Genomic DNA, 24,895 nt, shown 5'->3' with positions numbered 1-24,895 from the left:
CATGTGCTCCTAATTGTGCAGATATGCAGGTTTATAGATACATGAGACACTTGCGTTAAATAACTAAGATTCTACCCTACACTGCAAAAAAAAAAAAAAAAAAAAAAAAAAGACATCTTAGCAGGTAAAAATATCTTGAATATAGTGAAATGTATTATTTCCTATTATTTCTAGACATTTTACTAAATTCAAGCTTAAAATTGTCTGATAATTTTGTTATTTTTGAAGCATTTATTTCTAGAAAGAAGCAAAATTCTTTACCAGCAGAATAAGAAAATGTAAAGTTTGAAATGAGTAAAAAAAAAAAAAAAAACAAGTTATTAAACTGGAAATAAGTTTAATAAGCTTACATTTGGTTAAGCGTAATCTCATAATAAGAAATACTAGATAAATCGGGACTATATTCAAGATATTTTCATTTGCTAGGATGTCTTTTTTTTTTTTTTTTTTGCAGTGGATACATAATAAAAACCTTCAAGGTCTCTAAATCTTCTAAAAGTGTATGGCAAGAATACTGTAAGCCCATATTCTGGTATAAACAACACAAACACACATTATTTATTTACTTTATGGCAATGTTTTAAAGTGGTTATTGTTTATTAGAACAGAAAAGCCTGATGAATTCATGGCGTGATAACTGTAATACAAAATATAATATAATTATACATATAAAATCATATTTAAATATATATGCTCACAACTTCTCAGTCTCAAATCTTGTGCAGACTAGAACAGATTTTCTTGCTGCGTTTGGCTCCATCAATCTTGCCCTTGACCCTGACTTGTCTCCCAGTCTCTGCTGATGAAAAGTATACCCATAACCTGATGCTACCACCAGCATGCTTCACTATGGAGAAGATGTGGGATTTCTGCCAAATCTAGCGCTTTGTGCCAAGGGCAAAAATGTTCAGTTTGGGTTTCAGCAGACCAGAGAACCTTTTTAAAGCCCAGCTTTATGGAGTGTCCTGGGTATGGCCGTCCCGTAAACACCCTCTCCCATCAGAGCTGTGGATCTTTCCAGCTGCATCAGAGTTACCTTTGGCCTCTTGGTTGCTTCACAGTGACCTCCTTAACCATTTACTGAATTCTGGTCAAGGCAGAGGCAAGATTACTCTGTTTTAAAAATATCGTGCCATATTTCTAAGGCCAAAATGCACCTGCACCAGCAGGTATAACACAGCATAACACCAAGTGGGCAGCAAAACACTTTTCCAAGCACAAGATCTTCTCAAGTTATCCCTCTGGCCCCAACCAGGCAATAAATTAATCAATATCAGGATCTTACATATGAATTCAGGAAAACACAGTGCTTTAAGATTATCAACAAATCTGTTTGGGATCTGATCAACTGGATATTCACTATAGTTAAAGTTTTGAAAGAACAAAATATACTGATCATTGCTAAGTACAAGATCATTCAATGCATTATTAATTATGAAGCATACTTTCAGAAGAAATGTTCTGATGTGGGGTTGAGGTGTAGGAAAATGGTTGTGGTCATCCTTACTGTTTTATGATTGACACTTCTATTGCTCAGATTGTCCACAAGGTGGCAGTAAAAGTCCACATTTAGTGTAGTGTAACTCAGGCTCTTAAACTTCACCTCCAGTCAATAATCCTTTCTAGTCTATAAACAAATCCACACACCTGCTTGTTATGCATCACATATTTATTTTCTCAATATAACCCAACTATTTTTAATCATTATGCACATTAAGATAATACACAGGATCATACTTTTTACTTTTAACCTCCAGAGCTTCCAGGAACTAAAACGACCCTGAAATCTTGTTAATTAATTGTGAAAAAGCCCATGTGAAAATAAATACCCATGCACTGCATTTGAAAAATTAAAAAGTGAAAAATTAATTATGCCTAAATTCACATGTGGAAATAAAAACATGTAGAAAAATGTTTAAAACGTAACAAAAACCACATGTGTAAATTTCACACGTGACTATTCTGTAAGGCCCAAACCATTCTGTATGGAATAAACCTCACAAGTGCTAGTTTTAGTGAAGTAGTAGTAAAGTTACAACTGTTTATACCTGTTTAGATTAGAAGCCTATTTAATTTAAACAAAAGTCACTCAGACTCATTACTATAATAACTAAAGAATAACTGCAACAACAAAAATTACATGAATAGTAGTTGATAATGATCTCAACCTCCAAAACATCTTTTAAAAAGTATTAATAAAATCACAGACACCCCGGCTATATGTAACAGATCCAGGGATGTCTGGTGTAAATATATATATCAGCCTCTCTTCATTTTCAAAGATAAAAAGACATCGATATAATATAAGGGTTTATCTTTGGTATCCACATCAGACTATTTGCTGTTAATGATAAACGTCTTAAGACTTTTATGGAACCGGGTGCAACAGCACCACCAGTGATTGTAAGAAGAACACGCAGAATGGCATGAAGAAGTGAGGAAGCGGCTGATTTCTTTCTAGCCCAGACTGTAGATTCACACAGACACACTATCAGCGACAGTCGGGTCAGGTGATTACACAGAGTGAAACACATTGTCCAGTCAAAGTAAAAGTTACACAAAAGGACAGAAAACCGAACTGTAAGCTTAGTGTTTTTTTTGTTTTTTTTTGAATGAAAGGGTTACACCTCTTCTTGTTTACCATGTCTGGTATTTAAAGGAATCATGGCATGACTTGAAAAAATCATGTTGTTGCTGTTCCTCTTTCAGCTGCTCCCTTTAGGGGTCACCACAGCGGATCATTGGTCGGAATACACCTCACAAGGATGCCAATTCATCGTTGAGCACCATACACACACACACACACATTCAAAGACATACAACATTGCACTTCTTTTTTATTTCCAATTTTATTCAAAACTATATTTACCATAGACAAACCTACAGTTTCATTTATTCCATGTAGTTTGAAACCACATACAGTATTTTATTTTTGTGTGTGTGTGGTTCTAAGGGGCAAATAACCAGCAAGATGAACAAAATCCCCATAGACACATCACAAAAAGAAGCAAAATCACAGTTTTCCATTTGAGTGAGTTAGTAGGCGCTCAGCATGTTTGTGTCTGTAATGTCAGATCCTGAATTTCTCCGGTTCTCAAAATGACACTTTGTTCCAGCTCAGTGCGGTCTCAGGAGACTTCACAATATCATTCACAATATCTACAATTAACTCTCCAAAGCTACGACTATATAATATGCTATTTATATAATATAAACTATTTATGTTAGCAAATGGCAGCAAAGGTGTAGCATTTGAGTGTTTCAAGTGTGCTACCAGGATGTCCTAGAGATATGCGAGGGAAATTAACACTGTAACCGGGATGTGTATCAAAATACTGTGAACATTCTGATACTTCCAGCGTTACAGTAAAGACAAGGTAAGTACAAAGACAATGCAAAGAAAAGCAAACAGTAAAAGAAACATATTTTTTGACTGAGTGAATAAATCAAAGCCTTATAAAGCTAGTTGACTCCTCACTAGAAACAGTTTAAACTGGTGGTTTTAAACACACTGGCAACATACTGGAGCAAGCAGGCGTTGTGCAGTGTTTAATAAACGCATCTTTTTAATTGTAATTTTACTGCTGGATGTTAGGAGCCGAAAATATCAAATGAACTGCCTGTAATTTTAGTCTAACCCCCAGTGCAATGCTTTGGACAAATTATTAATCACCTCATTTGTCCAATCGATCAATAAATTGTCAAGATACTACATAAAAATGTGTTTTTGTGTTTATATCACTGGATGCTATTCAGTTATGTGACACATGACCCTCTAGTTTCCATTCAGTTACGTTACACTCTTCAGGTTAAACATCAAGGTTTTTATCACAATCTCATCACTACTTTACATTCCATACTCCACTGTCTTGTCTTACCTGTCTAAACCTTCTCTAGTGTCAAAACTGTCAAATTCCAGCAGGATTTCAGTTCCTTTTCTACAGCGTGTCCAGTTATGATATAACCAATAAGTCTTAAAATGATTCACGGTTGATGATTAATGTAAAACGAGGAATTGATGAATAATGGAAATGTGACAGAGATACAACACACTAAACATAAAGGAATGGCAAAGTACCAAAAGTAGCCAATGAACAACAGGAAAAACAGTCATGCTCATACACACATACACACACACACACACACATACACACACAAAGAAATCCCTGCTTGGGCATGCACACCACAACTTCTGGGAGTCACTACATCTTGGTTTCGCTGTCTGGAGGTTTCTCGTTCTCGTACTCGTTCTCTTGAGGAATCTTCTGGTAAGGTTTCTTCACCTCATTCTCCTCCAATACAGAGTTGCCCATCTCCAAATCACCGTTCTGCAGCTCATCTCGGGACAGGAACTCCACGATGCCTGCTCCTATAGAGTCGCCCAGCACGTTGGTCGTTGTGCGCAGTCGGTCCCTGCAAAGCCATACATCATCATCATCATCATCATCATCATCTTTTTTCTTTCTTCCACAGTCTAAGGGTGCTTGAACTTTCTTTTCAATTTATCCACCCCAGTTTAAGAGCTTGGACTTTTTCCTATCCAATTAGCTCTGTAATTTATGGGAAGGGGATTCTATTTGGAATGATTAATTTGCCTAACCTAATTATGTTTCTATGTTAAAACCAACTGAAATGACATGAAATTCTCCCAAAAAAATGGAGCAAGACCCATGGGCTTTTAGAAGTGTGTCACTAGGGTAGATACAGAAAAAAATCAACCATGGATTAGAGAGTGTAGTGTAGGAATTAAGTTTCAAAGGAAAGCCGTAGTTAAATATGTCACTACTGATTCATGATATAAGAATGTAATAATCATGTGCAATATAAGACAATTATTTGTGATAGATTGAAAAGACTGCAATGTGAAATTGGAGGTACGGAGCACTCACAGGAACCAATCAACTGCGATGATGAGGCTGATGTCATCAGTGGGGAGGCCGACAGAGGTCAGCACGATGACCATGGTGACCAGTCCAGCCTGGGGGATTCCAGCAGCTCCAATACTGGCAGCTGTGGCTGTGATGCTACGCAAATAAACAAAGAGACCTTCATAGCATGAGAGTATATAATACATCCTAGTGAGTTATTCTACAGTGGTTTGAAAAACATCAGTAATATTCATAGTTTTCAGTGTGTCATGGTGAGGATAAATATATCATTAAATTATGTCATTCAATTATTTGCTTTGTGAAACTCACATATTTCAAAGGAGGGTCTTCATCTGTTTTTTTTTCTGAGACATAAATATATTATAATTATAGTATTATACTAACATTTACTCTATATAGTGACATCCCTACTAGTGAACTGGTCCACATTCAAGAGGATAGACAATGCTCATAGTCCATCCATGTTATTCAGATTTGGAGAGATTTTTATCAGATATCACTTATGAAAGCATGTATGTTTTCAACATATTCCTACCTAATAGTTATGATCTGTCCAAAGTTCATCTCCATGTTGTTGACCTGGGCGATAAAGATGGCAGCCAGCGCCTCATACAGTGCAGTTCCGTCCATGTTGATAGTAGCGCCAACTGGCAGCACAAAGCGGGTCACCCTCTTGTCAACTTTATTGTTCTCCTCTAAGCACTTGAATGTAATGGGCAGAGTGGCTGAACTGGAAAAGGAGGCAACAGAAGAAAAGACGAGTGTAAGCTTTAACACACAAGTTTTAGAGATTTTAGAGATTTTAGAGATTCCGTCTCAGAAGTTGCTCTTGAGCTCTACCTGGACGACGTCCCCAGGGCGGTGATTAGGGCCTGCAATAAGCCAGTGATGAAGATGAAGGGGTTCTTCCGGGTGATGACAAAGAAGAGAGTGGGTAGAATAACAATGCCGTGGATTAGGAGGCCTATGATGACCGTCACGGTGTACATGCCTAGTTGCCCTCCCATTTCAGTAATGTCGTCCATTTCCACGATTTTGCCAGCGATCAAAAAGAGGATACCGATAGGCGCATACCTTCAGTGGGCAAGAATCAAGCAAGGGTACTACTGAGTGGTATGTTTGTTTTCAGGAACATTAAGTACAATTTTATGGAGATGCATCACTTGTATATAGTGAAAATATTGCAATGCAATGCAGCCTACACCCATTTGGTTCATACATGACAACACCCACCACATGATGATGGCGACCAGACGCATGATGGCCTCGTTGAGGGAGTCGAAAAAGTCCCTGAGTGCTTGGCCCTCCTCCTTCATATTCCCAATGATCAGGCCGAAACACATGGAGAACACGACCAGCCCGAGGGCGTTGACTCCATTTGTGGTGCCAGAGATTGGGACTATCTCTTCATGAGCAATCTCTTGGGTGGCATTGGTCAGATTAAAAATGCTCTCGTTCACTATCACCTTCACATGTACAACTCTTTTGCCATACTGGGTTTTGAACTGTGGGGAAGTGGAAGAGAAGGACAGAATTAGAGAAATGGACAAGAAATCTAGGCTAAGTAAAGACAGACAAGAGACTTTTGGTTTTATTCAGGGAGGTTCCAGAGGTTGTATTCCCACTACATTAAATAGTAAATAGAACATAGACCCTAAGTGTACTTTTCTTACTATTATGTGATACAATAAACCACTATGTATTTTCTTTTACATCATATCAGTCTCTTACGTGGGAACTGGTAAATGTGAATGAAATGGAGATCTATATACAGACCTATATACAAGAACAATCTTTTTGTTCATCATGTAAATCTGCATAAATATGAATGAGACAATGCTCCCATTTAATTTTAGTGAAATGTATTCTCCAAGATCCAGCTGGCTCCAATATTTCCCTGTGGAGAATGTCCGGACCACAGTGTCTTTCCCCACTGTCAATGCCTTCCATGTCATTGTGTGGCCCCAGCAGTTCCCCGTCTCTTGGTTTCCGTACCCCTTCCTCCCCCCCATAACGTCCGACCATGGTATTGCTGCTGTCCTGCCAAAGCTCTACCCATAGCTGTGTCCTCTTAAATTTACAGTCCAATCCATCAAAATGCTAAATGGCTCTTGCACCTCCCTTTCCCAGCATCCGAAGTTAACCATTTTGGTCCAGTATGAAAAACGTTGATACTTTGTCATTAGTTGTTATACATGACTGCACCATTAAAACAGTCAAGGCGCCCTCAGAAGCTGTGTGTATCCAAGGGTGATAATATATTCTCCACTAAGCTTTTTGTGTGGCCTCTGAAAGGCCAGAAAGCATAGCCTCATTAAATCTGATGAGAAACTGGTTTCCTGCACAACAGGGAACCAAAGTACAAAGAATAATTTCCTTCGATGAAAACACTATCCCATGACCGCATCATTGTCTTAGCCATTTTTTGGGATGAAAATATAACATTAATTCACAGAACAAAGGGAAAAATTCGCAACAAATGCTAGTCAAGACAAGGAATACTTGTTGAGGAAATCAGCTACACTATCCACTATCTATGATATCTACCTGCTGTGTGCAAGCTTGAACCAGGTTGGGAGGAAACATGTTTCTGAAAAAGAAAAAAATCACAAAACTTATTAACCATAGACCTTAGGTCATATATCAAATCAGTCACAGGTAAGTCAGTTCTGTACCTGATCAAGTCCAGGAAGGCATCAGCTGGGCTGACTTGCTCAATTTTCTGCTGCTGAGTAAACTCATCTTTGGAGCCTTTGCCAGGGTGGATGATGAGGACCATGATGATTCCGATGAACACAGCGATGAATGTTGTGGTCATGTAGTACACCACGGCTCGCATCCCCATCTTCCCTGAAGCCCGACTGTCAAGCGCTGCCATGCCTGGTGAGAAAGCGCATACATTTACCTGCTGCTTGATCACTTTGGGATAGTACTTGCAGGTTAAGGATGCAAAATGTCCTATAACTTTTTTGATTTGTGTAGCCAGGATGTTCTTCTCTGTTACTTGGAGAACCCATGAAGGGGTTGATGGAACACAGAGAGCCAGAAACTTTCAATTCTAGTACCATTTGACTTTGGTACACAGGTCAGTGCTTCACAAGAGCCGGAGTTACGGAGGTGTACTTCACCTTCATCTATCCAGAAAGATGGACTGCACTGAGCATTACTTAGCTATATTTGGTGCGGTCTTTTATCTGCCTCCAGACATCCTGGTTGCAAGCAAGCAACCACCACTACCATGTTGCTGTACTACCAAGATCAGCTTTACCAGCCATGGCCATGATGGTTGACCTGCACCAAACTAGCGCAAACTAGCATGAACTTGAGCTTGGTTCAAGCTTGTCTAAGTTTTTTTTCGGGAGTGGAAGTCAGACAAAATTGAGAAACTGAAGAATGAGTCATTAAAGTGGTTTTAAGGGGTTCCATGGAGGGGCCCCAAAAGAAGGCATCGTAAAAGAAAGACCTTGAACTGAGAATGCCCCAGAACACATTTAACTTACCATTTTCAGTGCTGAAAGCTGTTATTTTGCATTCACAGCAGTGAAAGAAAAAGCGTCTATTGTGCAAAAAAGAGATGTATGTGTTCCTTTAATCCTGTTTGGGGCAGCCCTATTAGAGGCCTTCTCTTTCAGCTCATTTTTTCCCATTCTCTCAGCCACACCCCTCTCTTCCTCAGGCCTCCTCTTCTCATCCTCCTTAGCCCACTGTCTCTCTCTCTCTCTCTCTCTCTCTCTCTCTCTTATTCTCTCTCTTTTTCTCTGTGACAGGGCTGAGAAACTCCTTCACCTGCCCAAACCCCCGGCGGCTCTCTGCATCTCCACGGAAACACCAAACAGTTTTTTTTTGTGGAACCAAAAAGAACCCAGTCACTCAATTTGGGTACAAAAAAAACTACAAAGAGTGGACGGGACAAAACAGCCCCCTCTTACATGTCACCCTCTCAGCCCTCTCCAGCCCTTGACAGAATGGAGGCATTTGGGAAAGGGGCTACTAATGGAGCAACCAAGTTGACCTCTACAAAGGAGGGTAATGATGAAACACCAAAAATCACAATATTCCCATATTCAAAATTTTCATGAAAAACAAGGATTGTATATATGTTAGTGTGATTAGCGGACTGTTTTTCTAACCAAATTCCTTAAGCAACTGGCTGCATGTGCGTGTTCATGGAATGCAACAAGACAATATGGCTTTGAAGGGAGAGGAGGAGGGCACTTTGTATCTTTTATATGGGTGAAACGAAGCAGGAGGGAGGATACGAAGGGGGGGGGGGGGGGGGGGGGTGTGCCATAGTTTGACCCATCACAAACTTCACAGCACTGATTAGCTGCAAACCCTAGTCTGGGTCTCTTCCACTTCTCGGCACAACCTCTGCTTCATTCTAGCCTGCCACTTCTAATACTGCAACCACAATGAAGACACTCATTGTCACTGGAAATAAGTGGCAGAATTTTTTTGGATGATGTAGTATTTATTAACAATTTGATTTCATTAACTGAAATAATAAAAAAAAAATCATTTTGGAATCCATTTGAATTTTCTATTTGAAAAATGTACCAACATGTCTGCAGTCACCTAGTTTCTAGTCGTATCAAGATGCATCACAGAGTCAGCATGTGACAGCATCCTAATTGTAATTCCAGTGAGACTAAAGCAAACATGCAACCTCACCACACACCAACTCAACATAATGCCAGCTGTAGCCTGTAGCTTGTTTTAGTGGTGTGACTTCAATGCAGTCATTCTCCTTCAGAGCATTAGGGTTAGAGGGTTATGCAAAAATGTTGCCATATTATGCATTGTGCTAAAAATATAAAAGGAACCAGCTGTTGATATTGCTGTCTCATACAGACCTGTGATCAGACTGGACACCAGCAAGGGGAGGACCAACATCTGGAGCATTCGCATTAAGAGCTCTCCGGGGAAGGAGAAATATTTCACCTCTCTGTAGGACATCTTATAAGGCCGCAGGGCAAATCCAAGTATGATGCCTGATAATAAAGAGAATATCAATTATTAGACTCTATTATAACATTATAGAGCCTTTCTATACAGTACGTAGCTTCCTATCTTGGGTTTTATTTACTTAGAGCTTAGTACTTATTTGAGATCAGAAACTTCTTTCTATCACTTAAATTCTGAAATTGCATACAGAGACCTTCAATATTTACCCTTACAGTCTAACTTGGTGATGTATGATGTTGAGTATTTACAATACATAGAAGTTTCTAAAGCTCTGAGTTTTACTAAGACCTAGAAACCATGAATGGAGTTAGCCTGACTATATTAGTGTGACCTTCCTCAATATGTCAGTTCAAAGAAATCACCACAACTTGAGAAAAGAGAGAATGCACTTGCCAAGAACAACTGCCCCGATGGTAAAGAGCACAAAGGCATTCCTCCTCAAGAAGGTCTTAACGTCGTCTTTGGTGATGTCCTCTACTTTCTTCTTGGCCTTCAGGGAGCGCAGGTGGATGTCCTCACGGATCCTCTGCACCCGGCTGCGAGAGCGCGGGTTCTCCCCGTTGCTTTTGGTCATGGCCGCTGCTGTGAGCTACCTCTATCCTCTGTACGAATCAGCAGTCTGACCGGACAGAACAAACCCCAAGCTTCCTGATCTGAAATGTTCACAAGAGAGGACAGGACATAGCTTTTTACCTTTTGATTGCCTCTGTATGAACATCTGAGAGTTCTGCACAAGAACTCTGAAAGTATAACGAGTCTATTGGCAATTCTTTTATTGAGGCCAGAAACAAAAAACAAAAACAAAGCAAGACAGCCGTGTCCAGAAAAAACAATGGCTTTTGACTTGCAGGTGTGCAACTGATTTCGTAATCAGCGGCAGAAAACAATTAGAGTGGACCACGATGTATATTCAATTATATGCAAAGCAGGACGAATGCTTTCTTTCTGAAAGACCTGAATTACCACTACAGAACTCAAGCACACATGCATCTGCCTCTTTTTGAATGTGTAAAGTAATATACCATTTCCAAACCTGATTACGGTCATTTGGGATCAGTTCTCACTTGGAAAAATGAAAGCACAGCATGTGTAACGTTTGAACTTTTCTAAAGTTCAAATCCAAACTCATCTATCAGACTGAAACAGAAATTAAAAAAAAATGCTGTCTATCCTCAAGCACATTGTAACACAGTTAATTGTTCCAGAATGACAAAAATATACAGAGTACAAAAGAGAATGACTACCACACTTACCTTTCTCAGCACACTTAATCTCCTCTCTGTAGTGATAATCACTGAGATATTATGTTGGATAGTGGAAAGGTGATCCGAAGGTGCCAGAGGACTGAAGACGGTCTTCAGTGGTGCAATAGTGGAACTTGTCCGTCCCGAATGAGAAGCAGAGTGTAGAGTGCTGGAGGTGATGCCAGCTTCGGCAGCTGAGATGTTCCCACAACACCCGCAGCTCACAAGGGGAGGAGATTACAAAGGAAGATGGAGGGAGGGTGAAGGGGAGGGAGATGAACTTGGAAAACAGTAAAGTATCGGGGTGGAGAGAATGCTTGCACTAGTGATGGCAATTACGGCTCTTTTTAGTGAGGCAAAGCTCATCTCGGCTCACCAATTTTTTTTTTTTTCCACAGCTGGCCAAAGTTGATAATCTTTGACTATTTATCACTTAAATTTTTTAATAATCTTGTAATAATATTACAATCACTATGCTACATATTTGGTAACCATTTTAAAATCCAGCATTCATATTATTAGACTTGTCACCTGGTCTTATTCCAGTCTTCAGCTGCCCAGTTTTGGCATGCTAGTGCCCACTGTAGCCACAGATTCCTGTTCTCGGCCAACAGGAGTGGACCCACATGTGGTCTTCTGCTGTTGTTCTGGCATTCTGAGATGCTTTTCTGCTCACCACGTTTGTAAAGAGTGCTTATTTGAACTACCATAGACTTCCTGTCAGCTTGAACCAGTCTAGCCATTCTCCTCTGATCTCTCTCTTCAAACAGGCATTTCCCTCCACAGAACTGCTGGATGTTTTTTCTTTTTTTGCACCATTCTGTATAAACTCTCGAGACTGTCGTGAGTGAAAACCCTGCAATTTCTGAAATACTCCTTTGGAGAGATCACATTGTGGTGTTTGATGTGAACATTAACTGAAGCTCTTGACCTGTATCTGCATGATTTTATGCACCCCACATAACTGGATGATTGGATAATTGCATGAATGAACAGCTGTACATTTACACATGAAAATACACACACCTCTTGCACAACACATAAACACAATAAGCACTCTTGCTCAAACTGACTCTAAATCATTATTTTGTGCCAAATAAGTCAGTGCCAAAAAAAAATCACTAGATGAAATTTTGTCATGGTTGTATGTGATTAACGGTGCTGCTGAATCTTCTGCCAAAGGCTGAAGGTATTATTTATTGGTTCTTTAATTTTTTTCGCTTAGAAGATTCAACTCAAAAAGTCAAGTCTCTTGTGAATGACACGTCACTAGCTTGCACTTTCTTGTGACTGCATTCTATTGCACACAACTCTGTAGAGAAATAAACATATTATATAGCAGATATATTAGGACTAGAGTAAGTGATTTCTGCTTAGGAAATCTACAAACTCTTTCTACTAACTCAGATGTGAGATAATAAAATGTTACTAAAAACCTTAGAATTAAAATGTTAGCAAGAGGGCGATATATTGGGATAGATAAAACATCTAGTTAACTGCACACTCGAGGAGTGAATGTCCAGCATCCACAAAAACTGATTTCTTATACCTTGTAATAAAAAAAGTGGTGGGATGAAGGTGAAAAAGAATGAGAGAGAACTCAGCGCTGTAGCTTCTACTCATTAGCTAAATGTAATTTCTCCCGAGACACATCAGGTTTTTCTTGCATCTTGAAACAGTAGGAAAGACTGAGAATCAAGACCCAGAGTCAAGCTTTTCTCCATAAAATCTGTTTTGTACACAAACTTACATGCTCACTATATTTGGGGCTTGCTTTGAACTCTGAGTGTTTGTACTGGGAGATGCTATGTGGCTCCATCCGGAGAGAAAAAAAATCCAACATAATTGGCATGGAAAGGGAACATGAGATCATGTGTGACATGAGATTTGCGAGTTACGAGGTAAACACCAGACACATTTTCTCAAGACTGAAACGCCCCCTCCTTACTGTCTCCACCCTTTCTTTCTCCACTCTCTGGGGCTTGGCCAGGCCAACCGTTTTGAAGTACTTCAGTTAAAGATAGGAGCTTGGTGTAGTGGGAGAAAAGCAGGGCCACAAAATAACCTCTCCCACACAGTGAACAAACGGTACTTTCATCATCTGTTGCCTGGAGATCCGGTGGGGTTGGCCTGTATCCGGACTGTCAACCATCTCACCGTGGTTTCTTCACTTATATTTATCTTTACATTATTTGAAATTCCATGTGAAATTACGTCTATTTTAGTTTTATAGTATGGTATAGTACTCTCACCATGAACACAACTGCCATTTGTGTATTTTTGGGATACGTACACAGGTGTTATACTATCTCCCGACTAGCCACAAATGGCCCATGAGAATGTGCTTTTAATGGTTCACTCATTCTTTTGTAGGAGCCTAATCAAAAATAGGATGTGGTATTCACTTGGACTCCTGGAATGTCCCTGGTTTTGTCTCTCTGCTCTCAGAGTAATCATAAACAGTCCCTGCCTTGCATCTGTAATGTGGATCCCACAATCCACGCCTGCAGCCCCTCGCTCTTTCTCTCTCTACTTCCTTTCTGCTTCTACTGCTTAGCAGACAGATTATGTCTGCGACAAAACTGAATATCAGCTTCTAGATTTCAGCTTCTCTCTAGCTGTACAGTTAGAGGGAGATCATTTCTGGTTAACCAAATTTTCCGATTTCAGGATGCTGGGCCACTTTAAACATTTGGTTGTGTGGCCTTGAAGGGCCATTAACTCTAAATTAACACGGGATACATCAATAGTTTACATTCTTAAAGCGGACCATAGGATATTTTTGCCAAACAGAGTTTCTTGGAAGCTAGCTAACATTAGGCTGATGTAGTGTAAACCAGTAGCGAGGTTCGCTAGCAAAGCCTCATGCTCCCAGACTGATGGATAGCATATGATAGAGGAGACCAAGCTACAGGGTGGCAACTGGCAATGGCAACATTTATTGCAGCAAATATTTCTATTTTTACCTGTACGCAAACATTTTACATTCATTATATTATAATATAACTTGTTTGTCATCACAGATTTGGCACTGAGAGCATTAGGTTACCCACGAGAGAATGGGAAAAGACTAACGTGCCTTGATACATCCAAATGCTCGCTCTCTGTCTGAGACACAAACATTAACTATATGTTAAACTGCACGTCACAGCATACAGGCCATCACTCCTTGTGCTACCCACATAGACTGTACATGTTTGAAGCATATTCAAGATTTTAGAGGGGAAATCAATGCCAACAGGCCCTGATTATAAACATATAAACTCCAACCAAATTTTTTAACACATGTGGGATGGTTTGGAAGCAGAATAATATGCAGGAAGCTGTACAACCACAACTACACAAACGAGACATGCTTGATGGTAACTTGCTGCTAATGTAGAGCGGGACAGATGTGTCCTAGAGAGCATCTGATTGGACGCAAATTGGAGGAGCACTGGATGACTCATCACAAAAAGTTCACCATTTTTTCCCCAGAAATGATCATTCATATATATATATATATATATATATATATATTATTTGTGTCTACAGCACCAAGAGTTTTCAGCATTTATACACGTCATTCTTGGTATAATGCTCCTGATGCCTTCACTTCCTCTCCTTTGACATGTTCATCAAATTATAGCCAGCTAATATTTCATTGTGACAGACATTAACTCGGAGCTGCCTGTCAGGTCCACTTGATTCAGGGGATTTTTGGTCCTAAAAGAGGCAACCCAGTGAGGTAAATGCCTCGGGCCTGACCGCATCAATAGCCAATCTCCCAGCAACCATTCAGCCTATTAGCCATGATTCTGGACTTTCAGTATCTATTGAGCAAGGCCACAGGGATGCCGCTTTGTGTACAGGGAGTCTTTTCTTCCACAATGCAAGGCAGCATGCACAATAAAGCATGACATTATCAAAAAGATAAAAAAAAAAAAAAGAAATAATCCACGTGGGTGTCTCACTTTCCTTTTAAGTAATGCTTATGGTTTTAAGTGTTTACTTAGCCAAAAAGGGGATCAACTAATATTTATGTCATATCATATTAGAACACACTGAGCATGCCTTTGCTTTCTCGCATGCATGCTCAAATTGTGTTTTAGTTTTCCAAGCCTTGTTAAAAAAAAAAAAAGAAAAAAAAAAACGGGACATTGGTTACTATCTGACATGAATATGTGTTTCATTTCCTGTCCAATTAGCCCGAGCACGAATGAGGACAGAACCCAGGACGTCTCATTAGAGACAATATGGCTCCGATAATCACTGTGCTCTGTTTCACAGGACTCGTCATACTCAATAAGGTGACTAACCCGTTAAAACAAAGCTGTAAGCTACATTCAGCCTCACATACCTTCACATTACCCTGTTTGTGAGAAAAAGAACTTTGAAAAATAAAAGGAGTATATTTAGGGAAGCCCCTTAAATTAGGCCAGCTGTGGAATCTATGAATGGAGACATTTTATTGTCTATTATGAAGAGTCAAAATTTTATCTGGACCTCCAGTGAAACAACACAATCTGAAAACAGATACAGACACAAGTAAGACGACAACTTAATCTCCTAGCATTCCTAATTAGTAACTCTGAAAGGAAATGAGAGTAAGGAATTTAAGTCTGGGCTCTTAACATCATGGGAGTTTAAGAGGTTAACATTAATTACTATTCTAAATTAATTATATTTCATTAACTTTTTTTTCCTACAATTTAAGGTACTTATTTTAATTTAAGGTATTTAAGGGCAAGTTCCTTAGGTCAGTTATTAGGATGCTTGTTATTATGTAATAATAAAACACAAAATAACACTATATTACAGCGCAGGCCGTGATGTAATAGGAAAAATAATCAGTTACAGGGTTTTGTGAAGGGGCCTGAAAGATGATTCATTTGAGAGAATTTTTATGAAACCAGCAAGTGGAATGAACACATAGTGATCATTTTCATATAATAAGTCAAATACAGACCCAGAATCCATGACCCACTTGAAATCCCTATGCACATGGATCATTTAGAGATGCCATCCAGTGCACCGTTGTTGATAATTACTTGAAAGGTTTGAATTTGAAGAAATCTACCACACCGTCTTATTGTCCTAATTTCAGCACAAACATTTTACCAGCACAAGGGCGAAGTCTGTTCTGCTATTATGCTATGTACATGCAGAAATAGTAACCTTCTCCCTTCACACAATTCTTGTAATATTATTTCTCTCTGAAGCTGGAAGGAAGAAATTTGCTATGGATGTTATGAAGTCTGTGGCCTTCTTTATGGCCACATGTGAACAGAATGGCCTAGCCCCTGACTTATAAGATCTTGGTATATTCAAAAGCAGCTCCATGCAAAATCCATTCAGTTGAGAAGAGAACTGACTCTTCAGGTAGGAGCAGGATTGTGTTTTGTGTGTGTGTGTGTGTGTGTGTGTGTTTAAATCTTAAATCTGCCGTTTACTGGGTCCAAAAAAGACAGCAAGAACGACAAACGTTTCCGGTCTTCAGTGAAAATTGGCATCTGCATATGAATAAGAAGATGAACGAGTAAAGATAGAGAGCATGAGCGCATGAAACCTTTGTAACCGTTGTATCAGCACACTTGTCACACGAGGCTTAATTAAGTGAAATATGAACATTTAATCTCAGAATGTCAGAATATTTTAACATGCACTCATTCCCTGAATATAAATAAAAATGTACTCTGACCTTACTCTGTCTATCATATGCATCTTTCTAGGCTTCACAAAAACTAGCTGCCTTTTTGAAGGGGCCAGATCAGGGGTTGCTTTCACCAGAGGCATTTTAATCACTCTCTTCTCTTCATACCACCAAGTATGAAGGCTCCAGTCTTTCATGGGCCCTCTTTTTCTCCCAGCCCTCTAGACAAACTCAAAAGTTTAGCTTTGAATATGTTAGAACTGTTAACAATATGCAAAGTGGGCCTGCCGGGACCCAGGGACACTCATGATTAAACATTCAGATCAGACTTTAGGCATTGGCAGGACTACCCAGAATCTCCAGTTGGTCAGGCCAAACGGGTAATCCTCTTTGGCAAATTAGCAGACTTGACGATGAAACGTTTTCTTACTAATCAGTCAGTTGCTCGATATTGAAGCTAGGATGATCTTCAAAGCTGAATTGGATCATATGCCTAATGCAGAATAGCATGTGATACTTTGTTAGGCTATACTGTATTACTCCAAAAAGGTATTTTAAGGTTCATTAGTATTGGTGCATATTTCACATTATTTAAGGGGACAAATGAGATGATAATTAACCCAGTTTTAAATGTTTTACCCCAAAGAAATCAGCAGGATGGTTTTGAAAGAAAACTTGAAGGTAGTAACAAACTCAGACGTATGGAGCTGTCCAACAGCATACTAAGAACAAACCCACAGAGTCAATGCTCTCTGCTTCACTGCTTCTGGGCTTGCTCAAAAATGCAAATGAAGAAAATGACTCACTAAAAAAGTGGATTTTTGAAAGAAATATCTGAATAACCTGGTTTTTGAATCGTCAATGAGTCATCTGGGCTTCACTAAGAGTGTGTAGTGAAAATGCAAATTGAACAAAAAATGCAAAACTATTCAAATGTGTGAGATTTTTGAGATTGTTTACCAGACTCCTTTAATCCCATTGTTAAAAAAAAAAAAGTGAGGGCATACAAGGTGGTGGTTTACAGCTTAACATAGACCAGAAATCCCAATGATAAACATAGAGAAGAGTGCCAAGAAACTTTATACGAAACAGCATACACAAACTCTAGTTATTTCCAGGCTTGACTACTGCAGGTATACCTCCCCTGATACACACACATCTAGGCAATGTCAGCATGATATGGGCGAATTCTATCAGTGTCAATTAATCACAGGAGGAAAGTCAGATAAAGGAAGCTTGAGCTAAACCTGCTTATTACATGGTGAGAGTGTGCAGAGTTAATCACCAGGAGGGGGTGCTGTATTACACTGACTGGTTTGAGAAACAAGCTGTATATTACGCTGATGAGACATAAATTGTGTGCTATCTGGGACTGTTCTTGCTGGTCTTCCTTATATATGATATCTCCTCTACAGATCTATCAAAAATGTTCCTGCTCACCTAATTCATAACTAAACTTCTAATTTGACTCCCCTTCTAAAAATGTCATTCCGCTGGCTCTCTGTTGCAACAAAAATCAAATCCAATACTCTTGTCTCTGCATTCCAGGCATTAAAGGGATCCCTGCCAAATTATCTTAAACCTCAGAGTGACTAGCATGTGCTTCACTGAGATTTAAAAATGCTCTTAACACAACACCTGAAGATCACTGCTTCATTGCCTTGGTCCCACAGGATATAATTGATATATTATTTCTTGCTTTTTTAAAGATGGTTTCTATTTTTGTTCAAGTATTTAAGTTGAAATTGTCACATCAGTTACAAGTTGTCTTTTGTGTTGCTTCCCGGTTTTCAGAACTCATTTAATCTACAGTATCTGCTTTAGCCTGGTCAGGGTTGCTGTGGATCTGGAGTACCGGAAGGAAACCCATGCTGACACAAGGGAAATGTCGGCACAGGCAACAAGTGGAGTTCAGGATCGAACCCAGGACCCTGGAGCTGTGAGGCAGCAACACTATTCACCACACCACAATCCTGTCAGTTTTTGGAACTTATTCATGTTATTGTTAGCAAATGTAACTGAAATGTGGTGTTTTTGTAATCTTAAATTCACTGTGTGGTTTCAATACCTCCCTGTAATCATTATCTTGACTTCAACAGGACATAGAGAATCAAAAGCTAGTATTATTGTAGACCAGCAATAGTTTGGTGGTACAACAAATCAATTTGGCCAGCTGAAAACCTTTGGAGCGACTAAAGATCTCCAGCTCTGGAACCAGAAGCAGCACTTTGTCATTGGGAAAGGGTCCCAGATAGACTAGGGACTATTGTTTCAAACACGTAAAGTCCAAATAGAACAGAAATTAAAACAAATCCCCAAAAGGCAAAACTATATTGTTCTAGATTGATCCCAGGTTCTTAATTTATCTAGGATCTTCAGTCTAGTTTATCCAGTTTGAGGTTACAGGTCTGCTGGTATCCTAATCAAATCTCTTCACTGAGATAGTAATCTTCCTTTAAGTGAATGTGTGTTTATGTCTATCTGCAACTGCAGTGGTACACACGAATGTGGCCTAATCAAAATTTTACTTGCTACTGCTAGTTTTTGCTACATGCAACTTTTTGTTGTATCACAAAGTTGCACATGCACACAATGATGATCCTGACCTATGTAGCAAAGGATGTTTTTGGTACGTATGAATTTATTTCATTTAATTTGATTGACTTTGGTTTGTTTTTTTTTTCCTTTCAGACGTACAAACACTAGACAGGCACAGAGCCTATAATGTAGATTAAATGAATATTTCATCCATTTTTGGTTGGATTCCTGCTAATTTGCAGCTCTTTTTCTATACTTGGGTTAGACAGCACCCACAGTCCACATTGTTCCAAGTGGGAAGCCACTGATAACCATGCTGCACAACCTACGTTCAGGCAGTCAGTGTCTGTATCTCTTGGAAGGTGAAGATTAGTAGTTACTACCTTGGCACTGACGTCGCATGGAAGATGTGTCTGACCCAGACTTCTCCAGTGCTGACTGTGTGGTGAGGACAAAGTCAACATGTTGTGTTCGGCTGACAGGTCTGGATCCTAGTTCAGAGCTGAATCTGGCCCAAACCTCTCAGACTAAACAGCTTGCTGGTCATAAAAACCCAGGCCCCACTACAACCAACAGTTATAGCATGCAACCCAGAAAGCAGTCTAAGTTACTCTCTAGACCAATAAAATACTTGGCAGCAGACATGGCCCAGCTGAAATCAGTGAGTCAGGACCTGAAACTCTGTAACTCATTTCTCAACTGAACCATCCTCTGGCCAGTGATCCTTCTCAAAGCACAGTCTGAGCACAGTGGCCAGTCATCCTTCTCACGCTCTCAACACTTATCATAAAAGCAAGAGGATGCTATGTCAACAGCTGCCTCTAGGAGGTTCTTCCAGGCTGATACTGACCTACCAGTTGAACAGCCACCTTCAACTATGCCAGTCTCTGCAGCGTGTCAGGAGGGGTCTGGTTCTGCCCTGTCAGCTCTGGTGCACCTATGGGAGGCTTAAAGCAAGCTGGACCCCAAATGCCACAGACTGAAACATGTCCTGGAACCCAAACACTAGCTCATTGGCAGTGCGGTACTTTCCTAACAGAAGGAGTCCGGTTGGGAGCGGTTACAATCTTTCCACTCTGTTAAGTATTTAGCAACTAGGCCTACTTTTGGCTCCTGATAGCCACCAAGACCTTCCCAGTGCTTTTGGTTGTGAGAACACCCTGGCAGCTTTCTCCCTGAGCAGATCTGATCCCCCAGGATGATGGATTTGGCACCCTGAGCAAGGTCATCCATTTCTGTGGGGCTGACCCCTTTGACCTTTCTCCAGAGATTGCTAAATAGCAGTTACACAGCCCCTCAGCGGCTAGGATGGGTGAAAGTAATGCTAGCTATAGGTTGGCAGCTTTAGTGCCTTGTAAGCATTCATATCCAAACAATATGGTGGGTTTCTCACAAGCCAGCTGTGTATAGAACACTACTATATGTGTTTTTGCTGAGCTGTTACCTATTTAAGAACCTCGTTGTTACACAAATTAGTCTATTACAGGTGGAGAGTGTGTGTAGCATACTTACTCAAGTAATTATACTCAGGGTGTAAGTATAGTACAGCTCTCTGTCACTGTGTTAGTTGTGTAGTTGTGTCTCTTTCTGGTTTTCCACCGATTTGACCAATTTCCCCACACATAATAAATAATGGTAAATGCCAAATGAATAAGTGGAAATGTAATGAAGGACTTGATTCTGGATTCTGGTTTGGATGTTTAAATGAGCAGGACTTGCAGGACATTCTGTACTGTCAGAACAAATTTTTCCAGTGAATGTCTTTACAGCTGATTGTAAGTCCAACAATGCAAAACTAGACTCTGGTTTGACTGTTTACGATCAAAGCTGGAAAAAAAAAAATTTACAAGCTAGTTTGCACTGCCACCGTGTGGACAAGATGGTGCATCAGCAGTATGTACATTAGATGCATTTAATAATGTTTAATACAAATGCTTGCAGATGAAGCACTGTGAAGTTCACAAGCTGTATTTTGTGGGTTGCTCTCAGATTTAAATAAGTCTATTATCAAAGGATGAAATATCAATCATGTGATATAGAGGCAGCATTGCGGTGCATCAGGTAGCACTGCTGTCTCACAGATTTAGGGTGCTGGGCTCAATCCCAAAGTCTGTTTTCTGCTTGTATGATGTTTTGAGTGCTCTTTCTATATACATGTGGGTGTCCTCCAGGTTGTCTGGTTCTTGGTTCTTCTACTGTCCAAAAACATGCAGGAAGATGGATTGGTGATCGTAAATAGCCTCTATGTATGAATGAATGAATGAATGAATGTGTGTGTGTGTGTGTGTGTGTTTAATTGGGTGTGAGATGGACTTGTGTCCCATCTGGGGTTTATCCCTGTCTTGCTCCCAAGATAGGCTCAACCCTGACAATTAAACAGTTACCATCTTGGGAGAGGTGGTGTATTAATACACCATAATAAAAATGTTTGTTGATCCGGTACTGCTGTTGATAAACTGACTGCATGCCATGGGTTTGTGCATTAGTTAAAAAATAGAATATTACATAAGCATCGAATAACATGAGCAAATATGAGCAGCTTAGGTCAGTATTAGCAAGATGGTGTGTTGTTTCATGTAAACAACTGACTGTCATTGATTATGTTACTTGTACAATTATATACAGCACATACACAATTTATTTTAAATATGTATGACTTTGTCATGCTGTATGTTTCATGAGTTTACTTTTATGTTTATCTGCTTCATACTAAAGCTCAGTATTAACGTTTATTCTATTTATAATGCTATCACGATGCATCACACACTCTCAGAAATAAAGCTACCAAACTGTACCTTTCCTTGTTGCTGGGGTGCTAGCATCATCTTATGTATAGTTTGTATGTATCTTTAGATCTCACATATATATGTACATGATTGGACCTTAAGTACCACTGATGCACCTTTAGAGAGTGTGTTCAAATAATGCTGATTGTGCACACGCGGATTGCATGTGAATGATTGAATGATTGCAAAAGGTTATAATGAAAGATCATTGTGAGGTTATAATGCATGAAGACACATATAAAGATTTCTCAAAAGATAATAATCACGGCAATAACTGAAATGTTTATAAGCCAAAAAACTCCAGTGAACTGTTGAGGCAAGATAATCGGGTAATCTGATAACACAGTGTTAAGAATCACAGTCAACTGCAGATCATAAATATATACTTTTTATTAAAAAATGTCAGCCATCTGCTTTCATACAGCGTGTAAACCATTTATATGAGGAGTAGGGAGCTGTTTGGCTTCATATTACAAAACACAGCAATAACAACATATCATTGCAAACAAAAGGCAGCTGTCATAAAAGTTATACATGTAACCTGCTGACCTTGATGTGAATAAGTTACAGGCCAAGCAAATGCTATGCAAACCACAGGAGCTCACAGATCATGTTCAAGGCCTTCAATACAACAAATACTCACACTTAGCAGCAGTTTACACTGTTAGAAAAATATACTCTCTTCTGTCTTTAATGCAAAATACATTGCAATGTATATACTGAACTTATTGACTATTGTTTTGTATGATCATACTTTTCTCTGTATCTATAAAGAAATAAAGACACCAAACTGTACTCTTCTTTATCACTGAGTGGTAACATACATGTTTAGTGCTTTTAGGTTTTTTTTATCTAGAAAGGTACACTTGGTGTACTTTAATTAGCTTTTAGAGTAAAGCTTTAAAGGTACTTCTGTCCTTCAAGGTTATTATTTTTGAAGGCAGGCTATAAGATATATATATATATATATATACAAAAGATATACCCATGATGGTATACATGAATTTCTGAGGATTTTTTCCAGTGACAAAAAAATTAGATTTTGATTTCTAAATGATAAACATTTATACTTAAAAAAAAAAAAAACAGAGTAAAATGTGAAATAATTTCCCACAAGAAATTATCACTTCTGAGATCTGTTGTATGATGCTCCAGGGGGAAAAACATACAAGCAGAAATGTGTACTTGATATTCTAAAGAAACTACGCCCCTCAGTTCGCTTTAAACACACACACACACACACACACACACACACACACAAACACACAGGCCCATGGTGGAAAATTCCGCACGGACCCAGTGCGCATGCGTGTAAAACCGGTCCATTCCGGACCGGAGTCAGTCTGCTGCACGTCATGGCGGGGTTGCACGGTCCTGTCACGTGACAGCCGAGTCAGGAGCGCTCCAAAAACAAAAACATGATGCGCAACAGCAGTGCAATACATACAGGCCTAAATCCGAAATAGCACTGATGTTTATTTTTATAATATGCAAGTGCGATACGAAATCATTCCTAAAGTTCTCATGTAAATGGTGCATAATGGCACAAACTGTGGACAGCATTCTAACCAACATTACAGCAGGGTCAGACTTCTCATAGGGATTCCAGTGTGGGGAAAAATCCACAGACTACCAACCCAACAGAACTCTTTCCTAATGCTAGCTTATGGTTCTCTGTTGGTTATTTTCATAACGTTCTGGAAATGTTCTGTTCTGGTTCACAAACTCCCCACTGTTCCCAAAACATTCTGAGAACACAACATTATAACACAACTTCTCTTATGATTATATGACAATGCACAAGGAACACTTGCCAAAGATGACTTTTAGATTTTTTGTTGTTTCAAAGTTTTGGAAACATTTGGAAGCATTTTCCAAGCCACCTCAAAAATTAGCTCAAGGTTATTTAAAAGTTACCGGAAGGTATGTGTTAATGATATATTTCAGTATTTAAAAAAAAAAGAAGAAGAAAACCTTTCCTGGAAAACCAACCAGAAACTAAAAGGATCTGTTCTCAGAATGGAAATAATAATAATAATAAAAAGTTCCCAGAACGTTCAGGGAATCAAAAATTGTCAGCATTGTTAACAGCTTTTTTTTATTCATTTGAAACTTTTTGCATTATAGTAACCATAGTAACAACAATATTTTATGCAGTTGCACTCAGGTTAATATTTATATTTCAACTGTATATTTATACTTTTATATATATTATATATATAATACAACTATATATTTAACTCTTATATAAAATTAAACAATGAAACGTAACGTTATTTTGGTGAAACTAAAATCAGGCTGCAGGTGACTGGTGAATTGCAAAGCTGTCACTTGCTGAAATTTCATTTCAATTGTGCTTTTTTTTTTCACTGTCATGTTTGCCATGAGCTCTGACTGTCCAAGACACTTTGTTAGTTTATTTAATGAGTATTATAAACTGTAGGCCAAATATGGTCTAAGATGGTTGTCAAATTTCAAGTTCATTCAGCTGTATTTTCTTATTGAAAACCTGTTATAACAAGGCCTATGGTTAGTGTATAGTTAATTTATTAGAATGTGCCTCATTAAGCTATCAAATGACTTCAACATACAGTTCATATTTACTTTGTTAAGTCTTTTTTAAAGCACAACAAATTTACACAAACTACATTTAGCAGTTTGAGGTGAATGGTTAGGAATCCAGGTAGATTTATTACCTGAAATTTGATATTTATGATATTACAGTGTGCTGTTTTCACCGAGCCATAACATTAAAACCACCTGCCTAATATTGTGTAGGTTCCCCTTGTGCCACCAAAACAGCTCTGACCCGTCAAGGCATGGACTCCACAAGACCTCTGA

At 39.1% G+C, this 24,895-nt stretch overlaps 1 protein-coding gene across 1 annotated transcript; it reads right to left on the bottom strand.

The window, feature by feature from the left end:
- Positions 1 to 2,830: 2,830 nt before the first annotated feature.
- Positions 2,831 to 11,321, bottom strand: slc1a3b (solute carrier family 1 member 3b). The gene is made up of 10 exons (XM_034312935.2): positions 11,108 to 11,321; positions 10,248 to 10,507; positions 9,743 to 9,880; positions 7,565 to 7,769; positions 7,437 to 7,479; positions 6,123 to 6,394; positions 5,730 to 5,963; positions 5,425 to 5,619; positions 4,890 to 5,024; positions 2,831 to 4,413 (listed from the first exon to the last, which is right to left on the bottom strand). Exons 2-10 carry the CDS (start codon positions 10,426 to 10,428, stop codon positions 4,203 to 4,205), a joined length of 1,614 nt encoding a protein of 537 aa, XP_034168826.1. The 5' UTR covers positions 10,429 to 10,507; positions 11,108 to 11,321; the 3' UTR covers positions 2,831 to 4,202.
- Positions 11,322 to 24,895: the final 13,574 nt, after the last annotated feature.

Source organism: Pangasianodon hypophthalmus, chromosome 17, assembly GCF_027358585.1.
Source record: "Pangasianodon hypophthalmus isolate fPanHyp1 chromosome 17, fPanHyp1.pri, whole genome shotgun sequence".
NCBI classification, from domain to species: Eukaryota; Metazoa; Chordata; class Actinopteri; order Siluriformes; family Pangasiidae; genus Pangasianodon; species Pangasianodon hypophthalmus.
Note: the sequence above shows the minus strand (reverse complement) of the source record. Positions and strands in the feature narration are given on the sequence as shown.